Genomic DNA, 23,840 nt, shown 5'->3' with positions numbered 1-23,840 from the left:
GGCGCCTATAGGGTCTTTGGGGGGGAGTCACCTACAGAAAGGAGCAGATGCAGGTAACGGGAGTGGCGCCCTCTATAGAACGGCGATAGGGGAACGGGGGTGGGGAGGAAGTGCCCATAGAAATTAGTGGCTGGGAGGAGCCTTCTGGAAAAGGAAGTGGTGGCTGTAGGGACTGGAGAAGACCATATAGAAAGGCAGGTCTATAGGTGCATGAGCTGGGACTCATGTGGTATAAAAGCCCCTATAGAAGCTGGTGTGCGTGAGCAGAGGGGCTGGGGGTAGCTTTCTATGCAGCGAGATGGTATCTGCAGGGGCTGTGGGAAGACCCTATAGCGACCTGTGGCAGTAGGAGAATCCTCCTAGAAAAGGCTATAGGGTCAGTGGCCAGCCCCTATAGAAGCAGCTGTCAGCAGGGAAAGCACCTATGGAAAGGAAGGTCTGCTTGGGCAGAGTCTGGGGTCAGCCTCCTCTGAAGGGTGACAGTCTATAGGCACTGGGGGAAGGCCCTGTAGAAAGTAGGGGCTGGGGGTAGCCTTCTCAAAGTGGAAGCAGCTATAGCAGCTGCAGGGAGCCCCTATAGCAGTGGGGGTCAGCAGCAAGAAAAGCTGGGGAAAACACCTATAGAAATCAGCGGCCAGGGGCAGCTTACTGTGAAAGGAGGTGGTGTCAATAAGAGGCCTATAGAATGAAAGTCAGCTGCAGCCACAGCAGCTGGGGGACATTCCCCTACAAGGGGACATAGCACATGTGAAACCCCTATAGAAAGGAGGGCCTGGTAGAGGGCTGGGAGCAGAAAACTGGGTAAGTATTCAACTTACAGTAGTATTTCTGCACTTGTAATTCAACTCTTTAAGCTTTTATTTGAAGGACAATTAACTCTCATACCCCAAAGATTAAACTATGTTCCTTCCTGTTTACTCATCGTTCCTAAAGTATCTGTTTCAGAGCTGATCAGTTGAGGAGCCATTCTGGGTACATCCTCGATCACCCAGGTATGTCCTGGATCACCAGCTGGTAAACCAACATCACAGGAGATCTGCAACGGCCACCTGGTCAGACCACCAGACACAGGACACCAGGCAGCACACAGATACGTTAACATCTCACAACATGCTTATCTGAATCCAGTTTGTCGTTCGTAATTTGAACACACATGCAAAGAGCAGCAGTGACCCGAGCAGACGAGAAGGTTTGCAAGCTCTGTGAGGTTACGTCACAGATGGAGCTGTCATTTCAGCAACACAAGAGAAACTTTTACACCAATGGTCTGGTGCCAGGCACCAGGATGATCCTCTCGGAGATGCCAGCTCCAGCACAAAGTTCTGAGCTTCCAAACCATTTAATTTTCAGAAGGAGGGCTGTCATTTGAATCAAACAATGACTTCACACGCCTGAGCAGTCGAGTAATAGGAGGTATATCATCTCTGTATGTTATTACTGTTGTCACTTGAAATCCTAAAGGTGTTTCTCTAGAGAATACTTCCTTGTGGGGTCCTTGGTTTGCCTGAGGATCACTTTCATTCCCTAAGAATTAAGGGGAGAGAAAAAAAAAGAGCATTACAATCAAAAAGTTTTATCCCTTCATTATGGCAAAACAGCAGCCATATAGGCATTCTGTCTTCTTTTTGCTTTTTCTCAAATTCTGAGAAATAGATAGCAAAGATCTGGTGACTGTGTAGCCAGAAAACATTATTTACTAGGCTAAGTTAGGTTGCTGCACTGGTACCGGACCAGTATCAGTACTACAGTAGCAGCAATAACTGGCTTCCAAGTTATCCACATTACAGCTAGCTCCATGTTACTACACCTTAGCAGCTGGCTGCTGAGGGAGAGAGAGAGGCTATTTCAGTTGGAAGGGACTACAGCAGTCATCTAGTCCAACTGCCTAAACACAGCTGACCAAAAGTAAAAGCATATTATTAAGGGCATTGACCAAATACCTCTTAAACACTAACAGGCCTGGCGCATTGACCACATCTCTAGGAAGCCTGTTCCAGTGTTTGACCACCCTCTCGGTAAAGAAATACTTCTTAATGTCCAGTCTGAACCTCCCCTGGCGCAGTTTTGAACCGTTCCCACAATGCAAATGAAAGCAACAAGTTGGAAAGGGTCTAGACCCTGTTCTCGTCATCAGAGATAAAGCACAAACTTTCTCCACCAACACGGGATTCACCCAGGAGGGTGAACCTCCTGGGGATGCCGGGAGGCGCTGGGTGCACACCGAGCCACCAGCAGCCCTGCCAGCTCGCCCACCCCATGAGGACCCCTCGCACCCCGCAGCCGCACAGCCCCAGGAGCCCCGGCAAGCCGACAGGCAGGCTGCCAGAGCAGTTCAGCGCAGGCAGCACCCGACCCTGCCTCCCTCGGCCGAGGGAACGGCCGGAACCGGGGCTGGGGGGACCCCACCGCCGGCAGCGCTGGTCCCACAGGCCCGGGAGGGCGACCGAGCCCCGCCCGCAAGGCCAAGCTCCCCTCAGCCAAGCCCCGCCCCTTCGCCGGGCCCTCTCTCAGCGCCACCGCCCCGCACCGCCGAGGTGACCCCAGGCGGCGTCCCCGGGTCGGGTCCGCTGTAGCCCGTACCGAGCCCGCCGCCGCTCTCGGTGCCGCCGTCGGTGCTGCTGGAGCGGTAGTGGAGCATGGCCCCCAGCAAGGTCCAGCCGCCCACCGAGTACAGCAGCGCCGCCCGCGCGTTCCACACCGCCGCCCGCATCGTCCCCCCAGCAACGCCCGCGCTCATTGGTCGGGCCGCGCCGCCAATCGGGTGGGGGCAAGGAGGGCGGTGCGCGCATGCGCCCTGGCTGCGGGGGCGGGAGCAAGGGGAAGATGGCGGCGGGAACCAGCGGGCGCCATTACAGGGGCGCTGTGCTCCGCACGGAGGGCGCAGCGACTGGGTCCGCTGTGAGCATCGCGGCAGGAGGAGGGGCGAGCGGGTGGCACGGCAGCGGCCGAGAACCCAGCTCGGGCGGGAGCTCCGCGGCTGAGGCGGTGTGAGGCGATTGAGCCCGGCTCTGGGCGCATCCCACGGGGACAGCGTCTCTTTCGGGTGCAGGGCCGGTTTTCCTGTCAAGTTTTCAAGCCTGTTAATGCTGTTGAAAGGGGGAAGAAGGGAGAGGCTGGCTTTCAGGCCCTGAGTCACGCTGAGGGCCAAGGCAACACTTCCCCAGGCTAACGCCATTCTCAAAGCGGGAGTTGTAGGTCTCGCTCCACTCCCTGCATCCATAAAAGCATTCTCCGCCATCTAATAGGTGTTCTGCAGTCTCTTGCCTTTAGGAGCGCTTTGAAATTATTTTCAGTAGCATGTACAGAGCCCCCAAGGGTTACATTTTCAAAAATGGAAAGGAGGGAGGCCCAGTCCGTTGCTCACACAGCTGAATTAGGGATAGCATTAAGTAGTAATACTCTTACCCAGTTTTATTTTTCATTAATACCACTCCCAGATTGCTAAAAGACACCTTTTAAGAACACACAACATTAAAAATTAAGCTAAAGGCTGTTAAAATTGGCTAAAACATCCTTTAGCTCCAGTTACAATGTATGAAAAATGTAGAGTAAACAGAATATAGACAAAAGGGAGTACAAATAAATTAAAATCTAGAAGGGCCAAGTACAAAATGCTCCCTGCGTATTTATTTAATTTCATACTTAAAAACCTTGATCTAAAAGAGAGAGAAGGAAATGTAAATAAATGGTCCGCTTCCGTCAACACGATCTATGTAACTCTTCTGTTCTTGCTGCTTGGTTGGATGAAAGTCATGATGCACTTGAAACTGCCAGCTTTTTGAGATGGTCCATGAACACCTGGAGACTAACATCATCTGTCAAGATTGGTGCTCCCGATTCCTGCATAAAAATAAAGAAATAATGAGCCTAAAGTAGTGGTGTTAACACTGGAGTCTAACTGAAAGCAAATCAGGTGTCAGCATTCTGAACGAATTGCCTGCTGAATCAACCACCTTTTTTCCCCACAAAGGACAGATACCTAGCAGAAAGATGCTACTCATTGCACTAGAGGATAGTGTCAGTGCCGTTTCCAATCTAAACTACTGGGAAAAAAACCGTCTCTTCTTTCTAAAACATTAGGAATTTTGCTGCCCAGAGCTCTACACAAACAAGGTAAAGAAAGAGGATATAAAAGTCTCGTATTGTCAGATAAATTAAATCTTTATGTATCCATATGCTAGTTAGTTTTTTCCAGAATACTAAATACACTGTGACCTATGAGTTTTAAATCATTTTTGTAGGGAAGGGTGAAGATAAATTTCTACATCAGGTCATCTGAAACCTCTAAAGAGCATATTCTACATCAAATTAGCTGCTTCCTTCAGTAGCAGCCACCACAGAAAGCTCGCCTGCTCCGCCTGTGCCCCACGTGTCGCTGGGATACAGGATGGGAGATGGAAGGGGCAAAGCACTCCTTGTGGAGACCATTCATCTCCTGCCATTAATCTGCTGAGGTACTGAGCTGTTCTGGCAGCACCTCTATTTGGGCAGCCGTTCCTTGGATCCATGGAGAAAAAGCCCCAAAGTCAACTGGATTTTGTGGAAAACGGGGAGGGGGGCGATTCAGTACAAGAACAGGAATACAAGCTTAGTCATTCATGCTTGAAAACGGTATTTTGATCATCTTGTCATCTAGTGCTCCCCACCAGTACCGTTTATCTTATCAACAACCATGGATTTGAATAAGCAGGTTGAATGAAAATCTAACGTGCCTAAGCTTTAGAGACAAATCTCATAAATCAGCTCTGTCTTTTAAAATGCTACAATTATTGCAGTCTCAGCTGGTAATACCATTATCAGATCCTTTGGCACACAGAAATAACCTTGTTTCCTCGCACCGTAAAGCACTGTAAGATTTTCGAATCCAGTCACATGTGTCTGCAAAAAGCTCTTAGGCAAGAAAGAGAGGACAAGTGTAACCTGCTCACAGTTTGTGGCCAGGTGGAGAAATAGGATGACTACTACGCAGACAAATACGTAAATGTATATTTTACAGCATTCCCAAACATGAGCAGCTCTTCCATTGCTTACCTGTCCCCAGGCATAGAGGTTATTGTGGGTCTGAGAAGGGTTCACTTTAGACAAGAGGAACCGGGCCTATTAAGACAAAACATTGGAGAAGTAGTTATGTAAAATGGCAGACCTGTCAGCTCCCTCAAGACTCCTTACTGCCTTAGATCATGACTAACGATGTCTCCCTGCTTTTGCAAGGTACAAATTTAACTTAAACAGGTTTCAAGTCCAGAAACAGCCCTGCTCCACAGACAACTTCTCTGCAGGGGGCACAGAGTGCTCTGCTACAGCAAGCAGCGCTGGCCTGGCAGGGCAGCTCCGGTTCCATGTGACACAGACACGTCACCAGCACTGTCCCTCGCATGCCCCCATCCGCTCTTTGGAAAAGAGGTCAGTGGAGAACAAGCATAACATGGTCACATCAGAAATTAATACCAAATGTTTGTTTTGGAGGATCAGTTCCAGGCCCTTCACTGCTACAAACAAGCCAGATACAGACAAGCACAGCACAACTGCAATTCCAGGAAGAGCAAAAACAGGAACTATTTTATATCCTCCTTCAGCATCCAAGAATAAAGGAACAGATGGTCAATCACTCAGTGTAACTTACTGTCCTGGAAAGTTAACTGCACTCCCTGTCTCGGGTAAATTTAGATATGGAGCCAAATTATTTCTTTCCAACCTCTTTGGGGAATAAAAAGATAATTAAGCTGGCTTTTTCGGTTTTTGTTTTGGTTTTTTTTCCCCCACCCTCAGACTTCAGAAGCATATCCAGCGTGTGACTGATTTATTAAAAGACAACGTTGTAGTAAGAGCTCATGAGAAAATATGCAAGCTCTATACTTTGAAAAGCTAAATTACCACTGTATTTAACTTACAGAACCATCTTCTTAGCAAAGCAGAACAAGACAGGTATTTGCTCTATTCAACAACAGAAAAAGTTCCTCGATAAACCTGCTTACCTGACTGCCCCCATGTTCGGTGTGGATGTAACGCGGCATCGGGAATCTAGTCTGCAAGATTTCCTGGGCATCATCCAGTGGGGCTTGCAGTAGGTGCTTGAAGTTTTCATATTCAGGCATGTCTTGGTAACCGGCTTTCTGCCACTGTGCGATAGTCTATTGACGGGACAGGGAGGAAATGAAAAAATAACAAGAGATGTCTGCAAGCCTCCCCTTCTTAATCTGCATGTCTTAAGGCAGCAGAATGTTACATGTACTTCTGCTTAAACAGCACAGGGCAAATGCTTTTTTTTCCACTATTCTGGCAATAACATTATTTAGTTTCTGTCTGTTCCTGAATTTAAGAACAGGCACTCAACACAAAAGCTGGTAGCAGTTTGTGCGCTGCAAGAGCAATTTGTTAAAAGTGATCTTCAAGCCTTTACGTTTCAGCCTGTGCCAACACAGAAACACAAAGCATTTATAAATCACTGGCATTTTAAATCTGTCTTGGTCTTAAAGGAAGCAGCCTTACAGTATTTTTAAGGTACTTAACAATATGTACCTAATAATTGCTCTGTACATGCGCAGATCACACACTTAGCTCTTCCTTTGTCTAAATTTTACCCAGTTGCTGAGTGTCTTGCTCTGCAACAGTAGGTAGAAACTATTTAAGGTAACTCTGGAAGATTTATTTCATTGTTGACTCAAGCGTTCGACTCCTGTCCACATCAGCTGGGTATCTCTGCTCAGTTCTCAAAGAGAATTAATTCTATATGGACTGAAGTTGGGAGCTAATAATGGAGCTGCCGCAAACTATCATGCCAAACTTTGTGCATTATAATAGCAGTCATTAAATGAAGTAACTTAGTTCAAAAACAAAGGGAACAATTAAATGCATCCCAAAAAGTTTTCACTAGTAGGAATGTTTGACCATAAACTAAGATGGGTTTATTTAAACTACTCCAATCTGATGCCATGTTTAGGTACAAAAAACTGGATGAGGGCCTCTCCCCAAGCACGACTATAAAGGATATGAGGGGGAAAAAGACATCAAAGAACAGGGAGATTTCCAGAGAAAAAAAATGGAAAGCCAGCTTCCTCTTCATCCCTTATCCCTTAACTACTGCAGGGTGTGAGACATTTCCATTCTGCAGCTACAATAGCATACCAGTCTCTTACGAAACCTGGCAGGACTGAAATACAGATCTCCAGGTCTGCATACTGAGGAGGAACTGGAAAGCCAAGGCTTCGCATATTGGTATAAATCTGGATGTTTAGAAGCCGCCCTAAGGATGTAGGCCCTTTAGGATGTACCTGAAGTGGCCAGAGTTACCTCAGTCAACATGGAAGTAAAATAGCTACTGATAAAAACGTCCAATATTTAAAAGCAAAAACTGGAAAAATTTGTAATGGATTTCTTTAAAAGCAGCAGTATTTGAGTATCAAAACCCAGCAACCAAGTACGTCTTGTATCTGAAAATCAAACTGCAGCTCTCTGCTCTGCTTAGTTTCAAGTTTCTCTGTCCTTTTCCAGGCATGGTAAGGGACCATCTTCATTACCAAACTAACATGACAGCTATTCCTCAGCGCAGAACACATCCTTGGCAACTCCAGTAGGATTTTTTTTGATAACTGGGACAGTGGGGGAAATTGTATTAAAACTGGCAACATGTATATGATGTCATTATGCTAGTGTGGGCTTTGCCAGCAGCTCTTTTCATACTAACAGTGACACTGTCTGCAGACATGGCAGGAGGGAGGGAGTGCAAAGAGAGAACGTATTTCACTGTACCTCACCAAGGTAGATAACTATCTGGAAGAAAGTATCCATCAGGAGGATTCTGTCAGGAAGAATACTGCTGCTGTCCAAAAGCACTGGCTGGGGAAAATAAAAAAGAGTAAGTCAGGCACCACTAAGGCCTCAGAACTGTACTAACCTTCATGGTTGGCCGAACAGCTTGCTCAGCCCCGCCCAAATGGACGCGACTCCACCAACAGCTGCTCAGCCCATGTGAATGCCTTGCAGAGCACGGTCAGGCTCCTGCTCATTACTGAATGGAGCAGTGCGTTATCAGCTGCTGTATGAAGCGCAGGATGCGAGAGAGAAACGATCTCAAACAAGATTATCTCAAGAATAATAAGGAATAACACTCTGGCAAATGCGGCCAAGAATGTTTCAAAGTGTTACTCCAGCAGCTCCTGCGTTTCTTTCCTGCCAGAGACCCTCCTTTCAAGGGAATACATGTCTGTCCATGGAATACTTGCACATAGTTAAACACTGCTGCATAAACACCTGAAAACAAGCAGCTAGTGGGAGATTACGACCTGGACGGGATGAGGCTTGCTGACTTACGCAGTGGAGATGGCAGCCTCTGGCAGAGAAGCAAAAGTGATACTGACAGCTGCAATATTCACCAGATGTTGAAGAGTGGGAACTGTGACTTGGGGGGGGAGGGGGAGAAGGTGGGGAGGTTCTTTTTTGGGGAGTTTTTTGACATTTTTGTCTTTTTTAATCAAAGCTGTAAGCTTACTGAAAACACAATTCGTATTTTACCTTGCCCCATCTCAGTTTTTAATAATTACCTTGATTAAAAAAAAATATATAGGGGCCTTTTTGCTGAAATATTATTACTCTGACTGAATACTCGTTATTTTGGATTGGTCCACCTCTTCTAGTTGAACAGGGACTCACCTCAGGAGGTCCATGGAAAGAATAAGCATAAAGGATGGGCTGGATCATAATAAGAGACTGGGTCAGATCTTGCCTAGCAAAGTGGTGACGGTAGTAAGAAGATTCATCTGGACTGTTATTGAAGACCTGCAGGAATGGGGAGCGTCGCAGATGGAACATGAACTGCACCAGAAAGATGAGTGAGAAGAGAAATGTAAGGAAGTTGCCAAAACCTCTGCACCCATCTCCAGTCTTTCTGAACAGCAAATTCTTATTAACTCCTCAGAGTTCTTCCCTTACCAGTCATTTGCAGCACTGAACTACAGAACCAGCCCACCAAATTAAAACATCTGTTTCTCCCCTCTTGAATTTGATAAACGGTACAAGACATTTTATCATCACTCTCACTCATCCTTGCACACTTTTCCCATGGGTCTGTGAAGTTCTTACCTGGGGATACAAAGAAAATGATTCCGATAATCTGAAGGAGTTGGGATCATCTTTGTTGTATTGTCCAAATTTCTGACACTGTTGGAAGCAAAATGGATACTTTGGTTATCTCTCTCTTCTTTTGTTTTTGATTTTGTTTTTTGGGGGGGAGAGGGGTTGTTGTTTGGGTTTTTTTTAGAATTAACACTTTTTATTTTGGAAGGGTGTTCTTTTGGTTCTTTTTAAACAGAGCAACCAAGGCATGAAAATGACAATAACAAGTAATATAAAAATTATTTCTCTTTACAGCACTCGTTTCTGTATGTTACTGGAATGACATCTATTTATCTGAGTAATCTAGATTTGAAATTATCTAAGAATGAAAGAAACAGTGCTTCTACTACTACCCAATATTTTTCCATTAAATCAGGGATACGACATTACACCTAAATTGCTTTGTATGCTATGAAACACTTTGGCAGCAACTCTACATCCTTCTAGAACAGCAGCAGCCTGGCATTTCACTAACTGCTTCCCTGAGAATAAGAAGCATCAATGGTTTTAGCAATTTAACTATAAATGACTGTGCAATCATTTCAGCATGCAGCATGCCCGTGTGTGTTTTGGTACTCAAATCTTTACTCGATACTGGTCCCGTTTTTTCAGTGTCTGATGTGCTGTATGTGTTAGTATCAACTCCACAGGGTGTCTGGACAAAGCCAGCACCAATTTAGGCAATTCAGGCTTCTGAAATTCAAAAAGACAGTAGGAAGTTGCAGAAGTGATTACTACCCTGAACTTGGCACCGGTGAGCCCACATCTGAATGCTGTGTCCAGTTTGGGGCTCCCCAGTGCAAGACAGAGATGGATATACTGGATTGAGTTTAGCAGAGGCCACCAAGCTGGTCAGGCGCTGGGGCACCTCATGTAGAAAGAGAGGCTGAAGAACCTGCGTTTGTTCAGCCTGGTGAAAAGTGGGATTAGGGAGTCCCATCGCTGTCTACAGCTACCCAACGGATAGCTGGAGAAATGGAAATTCTGATGGGAGTGAGGGGGAGAAAATAAAAGAAAAAAGAAAAAAAATCAGTGACAGTGATAAACACTGGAACAAGTTATCAAGAGAAGCAAGAGATCTTCAAAACTCAACTGAACAAGACCTGGAGCAACCTTAAGTTCAAAGCTGGCCCTACTTTGAGCAGGGGAGTTGAACCAGAGACCTCCAGAGGTCCCTTCCCACCTGCATTATTCTGTGTTTCACTATCACTTCTTTAATCTCAGGTTTAACCCTTTCAGCATAACAGATCATACTGGCTTCTGAGCTATTGTGTACTACAACTATGTGACCGTGATCAGAGCACAAATGAAGCAAGTCAATCTGAAAAAAAGAACGGTGTTTTCATTTCCAGAGACCATTTTTAACAAAAACAAGAACACACACAACTGCAGGCTATTGGCCTTACCAGTCTAATCAGCTGTCTGTCCAGCCATCGCAGAACATCAGGTCCCTCCTCAGACTCAGCTCTGTACACTCCCAGTCGTGCCATCAGCACAGCAGCTGCTTCCTGGTCAAACGCAGCTTCTATATGCTGGAGTTGACTCTGTGCATCTGCCCAACTACAAGGTTAGTAAAGAGTTAGTGCTACATGCACTCACCTTCAGCAAAACCCAAACCAGATTCAGCCTCTGCTGCCAATGCATGCAACAAAATGCTAGAAAAATTCCAGAACAGACTGCAGCTTCAGTTTCTGCCATTCTGCCAAAGAACTGGCATGAGATACTCACTTTCTGGCTATGGTGGTGACACGAATGCGTTTCTGCGTACTGGAGTGTTGATACTGAGTGACAAACTGCACTGCCCCTCTGCCTCCCTGAGGTATTGGTGCGTTGTGCTGCAAATGAAACAAGGTAAGCCTTCAAAACGGGCTGGCTTTTTCGTAACTCTGTACACTACAGAGAACTCCAGGGCACCATTTGAGCAATCATAGAATAAGTACAAGCTAGAGACGGACCAGAGAAGAGAGGTGGATGTGTTAGTGTTGTGTTTTCCAGCAGCCCTCAGAGTCAACTGGTGCTGGACCCATTTAATATTGTGCCTGACACTTCCTCAGCTTGTCCCTTAAAGGATGGCAGCAACTTACCATCTCTATAGCAATAAACATAAGAATGGCAGTACGAGGCCTGAGCAAAGGTGCTGTGAGTCCACCATCCTATTCCCAACAGTAACAAGGCCACACAGCAGAGAAGTCAAAGAGGCACACACATGGAATAGAATTCCTTCGGGGTGGTCTTCCTAGCTTCTAGCTGCCACATGCTCAGAAACTTCCCCAGCCAAAAGTTGCTTCCGAGCCACCAAGTTATTACAACTTGGAGGAGCAACTCTCCAAGAATTTGAAGGTATTTATACTTTTATCCTCCACAGCACCTACTGACAAAAAGACAATTTCTTTTTTGTTAAATAAATACTACAGGAACACAAGGAAAGAATGCAGGGTTTGTACAGAACAAGAGTATTAGGCAATTTATGCATATGAAAACAACCTCTGAGACTATTTCTTTGGCACAGAACACTTGGTTGCTTTGCAACCATCCATCTGCAACACAGGGGATGTCGTTGCATTTCCTGGCCCTGTTACAAACAAATAGTTTGGTGTATAAAAAACAACCAAAAAAAACGAGAAGGCAGGACTGACCTGATTTACCACTTCAAAGTAAATGGCCAGAGTTGTGCTGGGATCCAGACTACAAATTTTCCATTGAGATGTGCCTCCAATTCCAAGCTCCTGCACAGAATTGAAAAGAAAGCAGCATTTTTGTCTCTAGCAGCACGTTAAATTCTGATCAGAGGTGCAAGTTACGGCAGGCCTTCTAGATTTCTTATCTTTTGGGTGTGAACGCAGTTACTGAAGGACATACAGTTAAAAGAAAGCCTTTATGGGGTAAGAATTTAGTCTAGGAAAGACTGTCTTTTCCTAGGGATGTTTCCAAATTGTTCTTCTCGTTGAAAAGTTTGACGTTCTAGCTGAGCTGTAGGTCTAGACAGAAGCTTTGCACTGTTTATTTACTTCTTTATTAAAGATTTTTCCATGTCAGAAACTTACGTTTTCAGAGACACATGGCCCTTTAGCATTCAGGGATATGCATGGTCCAATAGCTCCCGCAATTTTCAGCTCCCTAGAGGTCTAAAATAAGGTAAAAAAAAGTTGGTTTTTTTTTGTTTTTTAAATCAAGTCAGTCAAACAGAATACACACAGACTAAATCAGCTTTGGTCAGATTTTCCTAGATCACCTACTGCTACAATTAGTGAATGTAAGAGAATCTACATAGTCACATTTTAATAATGAAGACATATTTACAGTGACCACAAGAGAGTATGAAATGTTCCTTGCTGAGTGAGGAGAGGCTGAGCACAGCAGCTCAGCTGCTTTTTTTTTTTTTTTTTTTTTAAACACACACACACACACAAACTTAGTAAGCTTCCAAACAAAAATCCCTCTGCTCGCTCCAGTATGGTTCTTCTCTCAAAACAGGCACTACAGCTGACCTCAAACACGTAGAATTTTCTACGCCCCAGATACTTAAATCGACTTTCAAATGAACAGCACTTGTATTTCACAGTTAATGTCATTCAATTAAATTATCTCTCACCTTCACATCCAAACTTGCACCAAAAGCCATCCGAAATTCCCCGTTGAACCCTTTGTTAAATACCCGCTGGAAGGTTTGCTTGAAAAGAGAAGTGTTGAAGGAGTCTCCCATCACCATTTGTCCTCTAGGAAAGAAAAAACAATACAGAGAGGAACTGAAGCAACTGGGAACTAGAAGTAAGGCACAAAGGATACATCCCTCCAACTCTCATGCATGCAAACACGTGCAGAAACTGTTTTAAAGCATGCCTTTGCATAGGTGGAATTCACATCAGGGAACACAATTCATGGACATCTCTTCCAAAGCCAAACAAGTTAATGCTCCATCTTTGCCAGCTTGCTTTCTCAACTATATTTCTTGCCCTTTAGCTGCCTTAAAAATGCTCATGTTCCACCAGATAGAAATATCTCAACCCAGGAGAGCGCTTTGCTGAGCCTGCCTTCCCTGAGTAGGGAACCACCCACACTACAGACAGGATGGCTGCAGCACAAGGACAGGTGCATGGGTCTGTGCTGTGCCTTCCCCAAGTGCCTTGGTTAACCCAGGCCTGATCATATGGAGCTTAGTCATGCAACCAAAGGGTCAAACAATCTCTCTTCTGCTTACTGAGTATTACATGAGTATTTACAAATACCTTGCATTTGCGCAAACCATCTTTTGACTCCCTAGACACAGCAGTTTTTAAATGGTAAATAAGACATGTTGAGCCCGGTTTAGCACACAGACTCCCTCACAGAGACTGTAAGGTTTTCAGCAATATGGAACACAGACATTTACCCCTTAGAGACGTCACTTAAAACTAGACCCAAGGAAGCTGAGAATCCCTGGAGAAAGCTCAAGTGAGCTGTTAAGCAGAGCAAATCTGCCCAACGCAAGGAAAGCTTCTACCCACCACTGGTAGCAGAGCCTGACGCTCTGCTGTTCTGACGGCACTTCAGTCATGCACACACCATAAAGCACGGCATCTCTATCCCATAAATTCTGGAAAGGATACTTGCTGTCTCCCAAGGAGGCAGAAGGCATTTGCAAAAGATATGTTGCGCCATGCTTTAGAATACCTTTTTCAAAGCAGGACATGGAGTTTTCTACCAGCAGTGCTAATTCACATGCTGTTTTGAGACTTCAGAAATGTGGACTGGGATCAGGGGAGGTTTGCCATACATATCCTGGCAAATTCAAACCACAGTTTAGAATAGAATGATAAAAATCTTACCCTTTTGCCCTGATAGCAAACTTAACTGCTTTCTGAACCATTCTCCCCCTCAAAAAAAAAAAAAAGGCCAGGTTCCAACTTTGTGCTCTCCTGCTATGAACATACCCGGTGAGGTTTGCACAACACTTCATCTCTAGCAGTCCAGTCTGATCCAGGGCGCAGGCATAGATGTCAATGCAATGCCCGTTGGCTGCAGTGCGATTAGCCAGAGTCTCGTAGTGCTGGGGAAAATACACACGGTGTTTAGGATGCCACAATGGGCAGTTTTTCTACGGCTCTCCAGCTGAGGCCAACACATGAAACACAAGGTAAAAAGCAATTAGCAGTGCTGTAGTAACTAAACAGCTGTTGGCTCTTACTGCTCTGCTGGAACATGCTTCACCCTCCTAGGAATGGAGGGTTTGCACGTGGATGAGCTTGAGTTGCATGTCACAAATACAGAGAGTGGATGAACTGCATGGGATCTTTGTCTGTGGTAACTTAGTGGAAACCCAAAGGCTTCCAGGTGATAGTTAAAAGAACAGGTGTCATACTGCTTCCTCTAAGCTGGCAGGCACATTTCATGCCTGACATTTTAACTATTTTAACTGTTCTTTCATATGCCAGGAAGACAAAGGAAGCCTTCTGGACGTGACCAATTCTTAGAAGACAGGTTTTTTTCTCCCCAGAAGGAGATACAATGACACTGATGAACAAACTCTCCACCCACCATCAGCTACGAAACAGCACTGAAATACTACTTTCTCTGAGAAGGCACAAGACTGCGCTGGAAAAGTAACCAGGAGGAAGTCTTTTTTACTCTTCCCTTGACCATTCTCACAGTTTAACGTACACAAAAGGCTCAGGCACTTCAAGGACAACCATGCAAATATATGGACATACTGTTCCCACATCAAGAGAATGGAATATGTTTATTCCCTGGGGAAGGACACTGAGCAGCTGTCAACATAGCAGTGTATGTAGGTTTGTGTTAGGTCCTTTCCCCCCATTTACTGTTCTGACACAATATTCAGTTTTTGGTTTTTTAAACACAACCAGCAGACACTAGCACCTACTTTGGTGGCCTTCTTCATGAACCTTGCATTGTCCTTCTCTATGTCATGCCAAGAACGGATGGGTGTTTTCAGTTCATCTCCTACCACCATGCCTGGTCCTTGTGTTGGTGGCCCACCTGTAAACAGCATTATTCTGGCCCCGGTGTTTGGAAATGTGCCCTAAAATAAAAATACAGACTTGTATCAGAAAGAGAGAGAGAGGAAAAAAAAAAAAGGTGGGAGGGAAGGGAGAGAGACTGATTAAATGGCAATTTCTGCAATGTCATTAGGGACCTGTCTCTGCTAGAGGCTGCTTTGACAAATAGCAATGCATTTCCTGACAGTCGCAGCACTCTCAAGTTCAGACTCAAGCTACGTCAAGCTTCATGTCCTCATAACAGGAAGCAGGCAGTTTCTGTTTTTACTTACTTTATCTGAGATGACCCTCAGATAAACCCAGTGCGTAGTATCACCTCCATATGGCGACACATGCGAAAATCGGAGACCTTTAAACATCTGCATATTTTACCATTTAGTTGTAAACTCTCAGCCCACTCTACACCAGCTGCTGCTAATTCGTATCAAACATCAGTAGAGACAAATTGCACCTCTGCAGCACAAACTAACTGGGCCACAGACCAAGCTGGCCTGACACTTGCGCATGTCTCGGCAAAGACTGCCAGGTGCTTACTTTGATCAGTTCATCTCAAAAAAACAACAGCACTAAGAGTACCTCCAGTAAGCCAACAGCAATCGAAAGAGCTACTCCAGTGGAACGTAAAGGCCTCTTTCCCTGGGTCACTGGCCATGGGTCCCTTTGCAGTTCTCCAAGCAGATCTGTTAAATTCATGTCAATCTTATGTACTGGCTGCAGAAACCTGCAAAAGTTCAAATAAAATGCTTTCCTACTTATAAGTCCTTTCAGTTTAGAGAAGAAAGAAAGTGCCTCTTTGTTTCTGGCACACATAAACTGCACTGAGATAGTTATCAGAAGCGAAAAGTCATGTGGCATGTTCCCTTACATCCAAACTTTCTAAGATAACAGGCCTGTGCAAAATAAACAATTTGATCAAAGCAAGACATCAGGAACTGACAAGAATGCAAAGTCACATAAAGCACAGGGAAGAACTTCAATGGTGATTTAGTCTACGAAAGCGCAAAAGAGCTGCCACTGAAAAAGAGGGGCTGAGAAAGAGAAAACTGTATTGAACGGAGGCATATACAGCTTTACTGTTCAGTGGTCACTCCTTGCCCGCCAATCATCTTTTTGGACTTGCTGGGTCAGGGGGTAGGATGTGGTATGTAGGGTTGTTATGCATAGAGCAGACCCCCTCATTGGCTGGTCAATCAAAAAGACAGGTCCTTGCTCCAGAGGACTCCTGAGCAATACGCTTCCCAAAGACAGCTACTCTGTTTTCAAGTAGGAATCTAGCCTGAATGGCAATCATGTTCTCGCAACTGCAAAACCAAGATACTATAGAAGTCTAATACATTGCCTACAGCCCTAGTAAATCCCATCCATACATATCATTTGATGTAGGGAAACAACCATGACAAGACAATACCATCCAAATCTTCTTACAAAGACTCCTCTTGGGAAACGCCCGTTTAGAAGCGTGACCCCAAAGAGGCATAAAACATTTGCCCCGCTCTTCTGCTGTGCTGGTGCAGCGTACCTGCTTGAAATAACAGGTTGCTCTGGAGTTTGAAGAGGTCTTCCCTGTTGAATGGGAACAGCTGGCCTTGAAAGCCCAAGCATATCCTAGAGAACAGAAAAAAGGAGGCAGAGGAGATGTACCATTTAAACACTAAACATATTATTTGCTGTTAAGCAATATACCCTGAGGCCTGCAATACTGTAGCATTAAATACATTAAAATCTGTTGAATTATTAGTCTTTGAACTCCCATTAGGATTGGATCAATGGGTCCATTATGCAAGATGCACAAACTCTATCTTGGACAAGCTTCCAATGAATTTACAAAGGCAAAAAGACAGAACAGATATTGGGAGGGAAACAGGGTAACAGTTAAGAGCACTGAACCTTCCTTCTTCCCCAAGTGCCCAGAGCTTGAAAGACCACCAGTGGTGTCAACAGAGCTAACAGGAACAAGCCACCAGCCTGAGATGGCTGAACATACCTGTATTTGCTTAGCTGTCAAGTCCTTTGTGCCCCTAAACACGTAGCTCTTGGAAATGCCTTCACAGCTCAGCTCGTGAACCTGGACCATTCTGCCAAAAGTGATAAGCCCCACTAGAGCGTCGGCAGGCAGCAGACTTAGAGACATCTGGAGGGACTCCTTCAGCGCCTGCAAGTCCTCCTCCTCCAAGCATGTGTCGACAACATACAGGAAGATCAATGGTGTCTGTGGACCTCGCTAATATGGAAAGAGATGGATTTACTAGGCGCGTGCATATGCCAGGTGACATTTTATAATGCCACCAGCCAAGGAATAAAATGAGCCCTATCTTAAGCACCTTGCAGAAATGTTACTTATTTGCTAAGTAAATCTAATACATGCATAAGCTGTCATAAACAAGACAATTCTGGGGGTTTCAGACTTGCCTGTGATTCACTTACCTGCACTATATATTCAATTGTTGAAAACTGAGGCATAAGCTCTGCTGGTTGATTGACTTCAGATATGCCTGCATATGCTGGAGGGAACTGAAAAAGGGAACAAAAAATTAGGACACGAAAGTTTCAGAACAGAAATATAGGGCCCTCCTCCGCAGTACAGAGGCTGCCCTGCTCACGATGTGGTTATTCAAATCTTTATTTATTGCCACTGCACCAACAGTGAAGTATGGACAGCTGCTCAATCTGGTGTAAATAAAAGGCAGGACTAAAGCAGTGATTATGCATTAGCTGAAACTCATTTAGACATGCAACAGTTTCCGATGGCAAAAGTCTACTCAAATCTAATGAACTTCATACTAGGCAAGAACAGTAAACGATAAGTGCAAAAAACACACTGGAAACACATGAGACAAAATAGCATGTTTATCTCCTTCCTATGCCCTGCATCCTGGTAAAGTCACTGGCAAAACGGAACTGAAAATAGACAAGATATCAGGTAAAACAGACCCATTAACAAGTGCCTTTTTCAGCAAGAGAAAAAGGACAAGGGAAGGAATCTAGAAAAGTGGAATTTATACATAAGATACTTTGCCAGAGGAGGCCATCAATAAAGTGTCCACTGAAAAGATGGAAGGGCTGATGCTTTTTCCAACTTACCTGATTTCTCTGGAAACAGAAGTTACAAGCCCAGAGCTTGGCCCGATAGTCAACTTGGCTGCAAGGGAAAGATGAGGTGTTAGTATAACTGCAGGCACAATTTTACAGCGTGGCTTCACAATTATCTATGCTGGTTCACATTACTGAGGAAGAAACAGAATATCAGACACTTCAACTTGAACGACAGGAGTTTTAAGGATTCAGACTCTTGTTCTATTGCCAGAAAGTCCATTAGCTCATCCAGCCCTGCCACTTCCAGGCTTGTCAGTGTGATGGACCACTGACAGCTCTCCGGAGCTTAGCCTTTGGCAGACAGACTTGGGTCTAAACATTCTTTCACTACACTTGGGCTTATCTCAGTCATCTTATTGTTTGTACAGCTGTAGCACACAAGCACTCCAGTCACAGAGCAGCAGGAGCCATTCACACAGATCCTGCGCAAACACTGAACAAACAGGCTGTTCCCTGCCCCAAAGAGTTTACCCTCCTCAGCCCGTTACAACATCCTGTAACTGCTGCTTATTTCATGGGCTTGATCTCTTCTTACTTCCTCTTACTGGCTTTCCCTGCCTTTTCTCAGCCCAATGCTATGCTCCGACTACGTATGAATCGTATAAATCATCACATGATTTTGGGACCAAGATTATTGCTCTAAAATTCTCAGCAAAACTTCAAAGAAAACCTTGTTGCTCATACTAGAACGGACATACAGGCAGTAGGATGTGTAGGAAGCAGGAAAACAAGCGAACATCACAGCCCAGAGGAAAGTATCAATATAATTATTTTAAGTTTCATCATTCACCACAAAATCCTCTGGGATGGTAAGAGGACTGGCCATTTCCATATCACGTCAGCCTTAATAGCCTCCCCAAAGGCACTCCTCTCTCCTCTGTTTCTGGCAGCTCTAGTAACAGGCTGGCATTCAACATATCTCATTAGGCATGCATAGATTTTATCAAATCCACTACATCTAAATGAATGAGGCTGCCAGGTACTGGGCAGAGAAAAATCGGAATAAGGAAGCAGTGAAGTTCAGATAAAAACTAGGCACTATCCAGCCTCTCTTAACATCCGCAGCCAAGAAATTCATACCAGAGTGGGTTGAGCACCGCTTTGCAAGTCGGCCTGCTACAAAGCACCGGTTCATACTGCACAGGCGGCAGGTCAAGACGCTCCTTCAGTGGGGTCAGAAGACAGGCCAGGGGGACAACCATCCTTGTGGCCTCCAGCCTGCTGGAGGGCCACACGTTCCAGCTGAAACGCACTCCATCACGCTCCTCATTTTGCTGGATGAACTCCAGGTACGTCGCCATGGGACTGCAGAAGCTCTGAAAGGACATAAGCAACACGTGTTCAGGCAGCAGTCACTTGTTTGGACAACTGTCCTGCAAAGGAGGGCAGCAGATCAACTACATGAGGCACAAGACATTGCAGGACAAAGCCAATATGTTATAATGAGTTAATCCCATTATCAAATGAGCCATGTGACTACATTAATCTCTTCTGTCCAGTGCTCTCATCAACATCACAGACAATTAAAACTCCACCAAATCCAATAAAGAAACAAGGAAACAAGGACACTCAAAGCCAGAATGCAAGCTTTTTTCTTGTGATCCACATTTAACATCCCACTCAGCCCCAGGCTGGCCTCAAGTCAATCCTGCCTGACTCAGGTCAGAAAAGGAAAACAGGTCAGACGCATAACACATCCTGAAGCCTTCAGCTAAAACCTTGAGGGGAGAAAAGGAGGCCAAGCCTGAGAACAAAACACTCATCACAAATGTCATCTGGTCGCCAGCCTGCCCTGCTTACAGATGGAAAGGAGAGCACGACATAATGGTTAAAAAAAGTCTTTGGTGATTTTAGACACCCTCTTTGCATGGCACCATGTCCCTCTCTCCGTAAGGGAGGGACTGAGAGTCCAGTAGATTTCAGAAAAGACAGGCTATTCAAGGAGGGATATCTCCAACACACCAGAGGAATCACTCTCTGTACCGCCTTACTAAACTCTTCAGAGTAAGACATGAACAAGACTCCCCAGGCCATCCTTACCTTTACGTCTCCGAGAAAGGGAAGGACGAGCCTACTGTAAACTCACTCGTTGAACGCAGCCCACAACCACCACACGGCACTGGCAGCAACTCACAGAGCCAAGAGCAGCAGCACCATGACCCCCTCTGGCCGAGGAAACTCAGAGGTTTGCCTCCAGCTGCAGATGCTCCAGGATTACCTTACTCCTTATCCTCACTGTAGGCAGGAGATTCACGAGGGCCACAGGCGTTAGAAATCAGAAGCATTGCTTCCTCCAAAGGAGGACAAGTTTTGGTGTGTGTTTTCCTACAGACCTCCAAACTGATCACTGTTTTCTTTGTCCTTGCTATTAAGGATGTAAATCATTGGGCATTGCCCTGTATTTCCACCCCCACCTCCGTACAGACAAATGGAAGGGTTTAGCAACACATGCCTACCACAAATGGGTCTGTCAGAGTAAAAGTCAGAGCTGAGCCTCCCTGTAAAAGATCCCACACATCAGAACAGCAAGATAAACACCCGACATCTCAGGTATGCAACGCAACCGCAGTGCAAATTTACTCCGTGTTCCTCCAACCGCAGCCCAGCACCACCACTCCCCTGCTCCGGGCCGAGCCCCAGTTGCCCAGCTGGGTTTGGCATGGGCTGTGGCTCTGCTTTTGGGTCAGGATGGCAGGAGGGGAGGTGTCCCCACCCCAATGAGAGCTGTGCAGGGCCGTTTTAGGGCTGGGTGCCTGCTCAATCTGCCAGCTCCCCCCCAGCAGCAGGGCCCTCCAGCCCCAGTCCTGCAGTGACCTCCGGGGCCCAGCCCAGTGGTGGAGAGGTCCCAAAGCCCCTGTCCAGGAGAGGACAGACCCTTCCAAAGCCTCAGCAGATGAGTGGTGGTAGCATTCCAGTTTCTGTATGAGATCTGCTACAAGCCACACTGCTCACCCACCCCTCCTAGCAAAGCTATAGGCGATACTGCTGAATGTGTTACAGGGAACGCCACAGATCCCCCAGCTGCTGTGCTCAGCACAGCTATAGGGGACATCACAGATCCTAGACATCACACTAGTGAAGCTATAGGGGCCACCTCTGACCCCCTATGCCTCTGGTCCCCAGCACTGACACAGGGTAAAGCACTGACCCCCTGCACTGCCACAGGTGGTATTGCTGACCCCAGCCCTGCGGGACACTGCCAGGCCCCAGCACCCCTGGGGGACACTACCAAGCCCCGGATTGGCAAAGCTACAGAGGACGCCGCTGAGCCCTGTGCTGCTCTATGGGACGCTGCCAATCCCCATGCAAGCACTGCTGTAGGGGACACCACAGGGCATCCCCGGTACCTCTCATTGGGGACACCAGTACCCCCCATCAGGGACACCACAGGGCATCCCCACTACCTCTCATTGGGGACACCAGTACCCCCCATCAGGGACACCACAGGGCATCCCTAGTACCCCCCATCGGGGACACCAGTACCCCCCATCAGGGACACCACAGGGCATCCCCGGTACCTCTCATTGGGGACACCAGTACCCCCCATCAGGGACACCACCGAGCATCCCTAGTACCCCCCATCGGGGACACCAGTACCCCCCATCAGGGACACCACCGAGCATCCCCAGTACCCCCCATCGGGGACACCAGTACCTCCCATCGGGGACACCACTGAGCCTCCCCACCCCTCTCTAGGGGATGCCACAGATCCCCTAAGCACCCCCTCACAGGGGAGACCACTGACCTCCCACAACCCCCCCTCAGAGGGGACACAATGACCCGCCAGACCCCTCCCACAGAAGACTCCACTGACGTTCCCCCCACCCCCAGCCCTCCCTCACAGGGGACACCACGGACCCCTCCCCAGGACCCCCCTCACGGGGGACGCCACTCACCCCCACAGCCCCCCGCTACAGGCGACACCACCACCCGCAGTCCCCAAGCACGGCCACGGGGGACGGGAACCCCCGGGAACCCCCCGCAGCCTCCACCTGCCTTCGCCGCGCCGCTCCCCGCCGCCGTCTCCCGGCAGGCCCCGCGCGGCCGGCAAGGCCAGCTCAGCGGTACCGGGTGCCCGCAGACAAGATGGCGGCGGCGGCGCGCCCCGCCTTCCGCCGGCAAGGCTTCGCCGACATCTTGGTTAAGGGCACCCGAGGCGCCGTTCTGAAGGAGGGGAAGCGGCGTGACCCTACCAAACATGGCGAGGCGGTGGCGTCAGGGAGGCCATCTTGACTAAGGGTTCCAGGTGCAGCGTTGGAATGGAGATAAGCGGGGTGCCCTTACTAAATATGGGGGGGGAGGCGTCGCCTTCCCGCATCGGCACAGGCCAGCGAGCTACAGGGTGAGGGAGGCGGCCGTTCCCTCAGGGTGCTCGGCAGCTTGGAAGGGTGCTGTCGTGTTCAGCAGGGAGGGTCATCTTTGTAGGCACAGAAACTCCTGGGAAGAGGTTATCAGTAACAATTTAATAATAATACAGACACTCTTTTAAAAAAAAATAAACTGCAAGCCCCAAGCGGCCTCATCTTTGCCTCAGTTCTTGGCTCCCTTTGTCAGCCCGGGGTTACCTTCCCCCAGCATGATGTCTCTGAGCAAGCCAAGCCGTGAGGCCGCCCAGGCCGCTGACAAAGCAGAGCCCAGGGCAGGCATGGCTAGAAACTGAAAAAGACCTTATTTTTTTTGGTTTGCCCTGAGGACACGCACCCATCAACAGCAGATCTCCCAGCATTCGCATACCTGATAGCCGGCGTTTGCTTTCAAATATGCCTGACCTGGGTAAACTGGATATTCCTCCCTCGGTGTTTGCAGAAAAGACGTGGGAGCCAGCTTTACCCTCATGGCTGGTTTGAGGCCACAGCGGTTCATCAATCCATGAGGAAACCTGTGCCCCAGCCCACTGGGAAAACCCCAGTGCGCAGACCCTGTGGTGAGGAGAGAGCCAGGGATGGCCACAATATCCAGAAATGCAACATGCTGCCTGTGGGCATACGGTGGAGGTTTGACCAAGTCTGACTTGCTTCAGAAACTTGTCTGTGCCTTGAATATGGGCAAATGCGTTCTCTCTTTCATTGCTTCCCTCTCTTGTTACTTCCCACAGTCTCTCCTGAAGCCAAACAGCCTGTGTCTAGTGAGACCGATGCCACGAATCCACTCCAGCTTTGTGCAATACCATGTAAGTGGGATTTGTCCTATCTTAATGTGTGCACGTAAATCCATCGCTGAACACTGCAAACTTTCACACATACTTCTAAGGGAAAAGGCGTAGTGAAACATCTTGACTTGCTTCCAATAGTTTGGGTGCTTGCCTTAAATTCATGTGGTGGTCGGCCTGCAAATACTCCCCAGGCTTCTGTGTGAGCACCACTCCATCTTTGCTTAAAGGAAATCAATGCTCTGTGATTGAGTTCGCTCACCTATGCACTGTCAAGCTTTGGTTTTTTTCTGTTTTCTCTCTTTTAAATGCAAAAGAAATCTGTGTGTTGAATATTTTGTAGTTTTCTTAAAGAGATTAGAAGAAAGCCTAAAGCTCATACTGAAGTTGCTTGGTAACACTCAGCTTAAAACAACAGGAGCAACGTGATTGACATGCTGTGCAGCAGTGTGGTCCTCCATGCAGGTTTGATCACCAGGCTCCTGTTTTTC

At 46.9% G+C, this 23,840-nt stretch overlaps 2 protein-coding genes across 5 annotated transcripts; both read right to left on the bottom strand.

Moving 5' to 3' along the window:
- Window positions 1–834: 834 nt before the first annotated feature.
- SMIM26 (small integral membrane protein 26) lies at window positions 835–2,756 on the bottom strand. The gene is made up of 2 exons (XM_074578844.1): window positions 2,581–2,756; window positions 835–1,524 (listed from the first exon to the last, which is right to left on the bottom strand). The coding sequence occupies exons 1-2, from the start codon at window positions 2,735–2,737 to the stop codon at window positions 1,340–1,342; spliced, it is 342 nt and encodes a 113-aa protein (XP_074434945.1). The 5' UTR covers window positions 2,738–2,756; the 3' UTR covers window positions 835–1,339.
- Window positions 2,757–3,605: 849 nt separating this feature from the next.
- Window positions 3,606–22,337, bottom strand: SEC23B (SEC23 homolog B, COPII coat complex component). 4 transcript variants are annotated; one of them, XM_074578839.1, is made up of 20 exons: window positions 22,197–22,337; window positions 19,281–19,516; window positions 18,189–18,246; window positions 17,532–17,618; window positions 17,092–17,328; window positions 16,627–16,712; window positions 15,684–15,828; window positions 14,972–15,130; window positions 14,022–14,137; window positions 12,704–12,827; window positions 12,156–12,236; window positions 11,748–11,837; window positions 10,840–10,946; window positions 10,518–10,671; window positions 9,079–9,156; window positions 8,650–8,811; window positions 7,750–7,836; window positions 5,976–6,131; window positions 5,032–5,097; window positions 3,606–3,840 (listed from the first exon to the last, which is right to left on the bottom strand). In XM_074578839.1, exons 2-20 carry the CDS (start codon window positions 19,499–19,501, stop codon window positions 3,751–3,753), a joined length of 2,304 nt encoding a protein of 767 aa, XP_074434940.1. In that variant the 5' UTR covers window positions 19,502–19,516; window positions 22,197–22,337; the 3' UTR covers window positions 3,606–3,750. The 4 variants fall into 4 exon arrangements, with proteins under 4 accessions (XP_074434940.1, XP_074434942.1, XP_074434941.1 ...); XM_074578841.1 differs by having other exon boundaries at window positions 22,193–22,266; XM_074578840.1 differs by having other exon boundaries at window positions 22,097–22,238.
- Window positions 22,338–23,840: the final 1,503 nt, after the last annotated feature.

Source organism: Larus michahellis, chromosome 3, assembly GCF_964199755.1.
Source record: "Larus michahellis chromosome 3, bLarMic1.1, whole genome shotgun sequence".
Taxonomy (NCBI): Eukaryota; Metazoa; Chordata; class Aves; order Charadriiformes; family Laridae; genus Larus; species Larus michahellis.
Note: the sequence above shows the minus strand (reverse complement) of the source record. Positions and strands in the feature narration are given on the sequence as shown.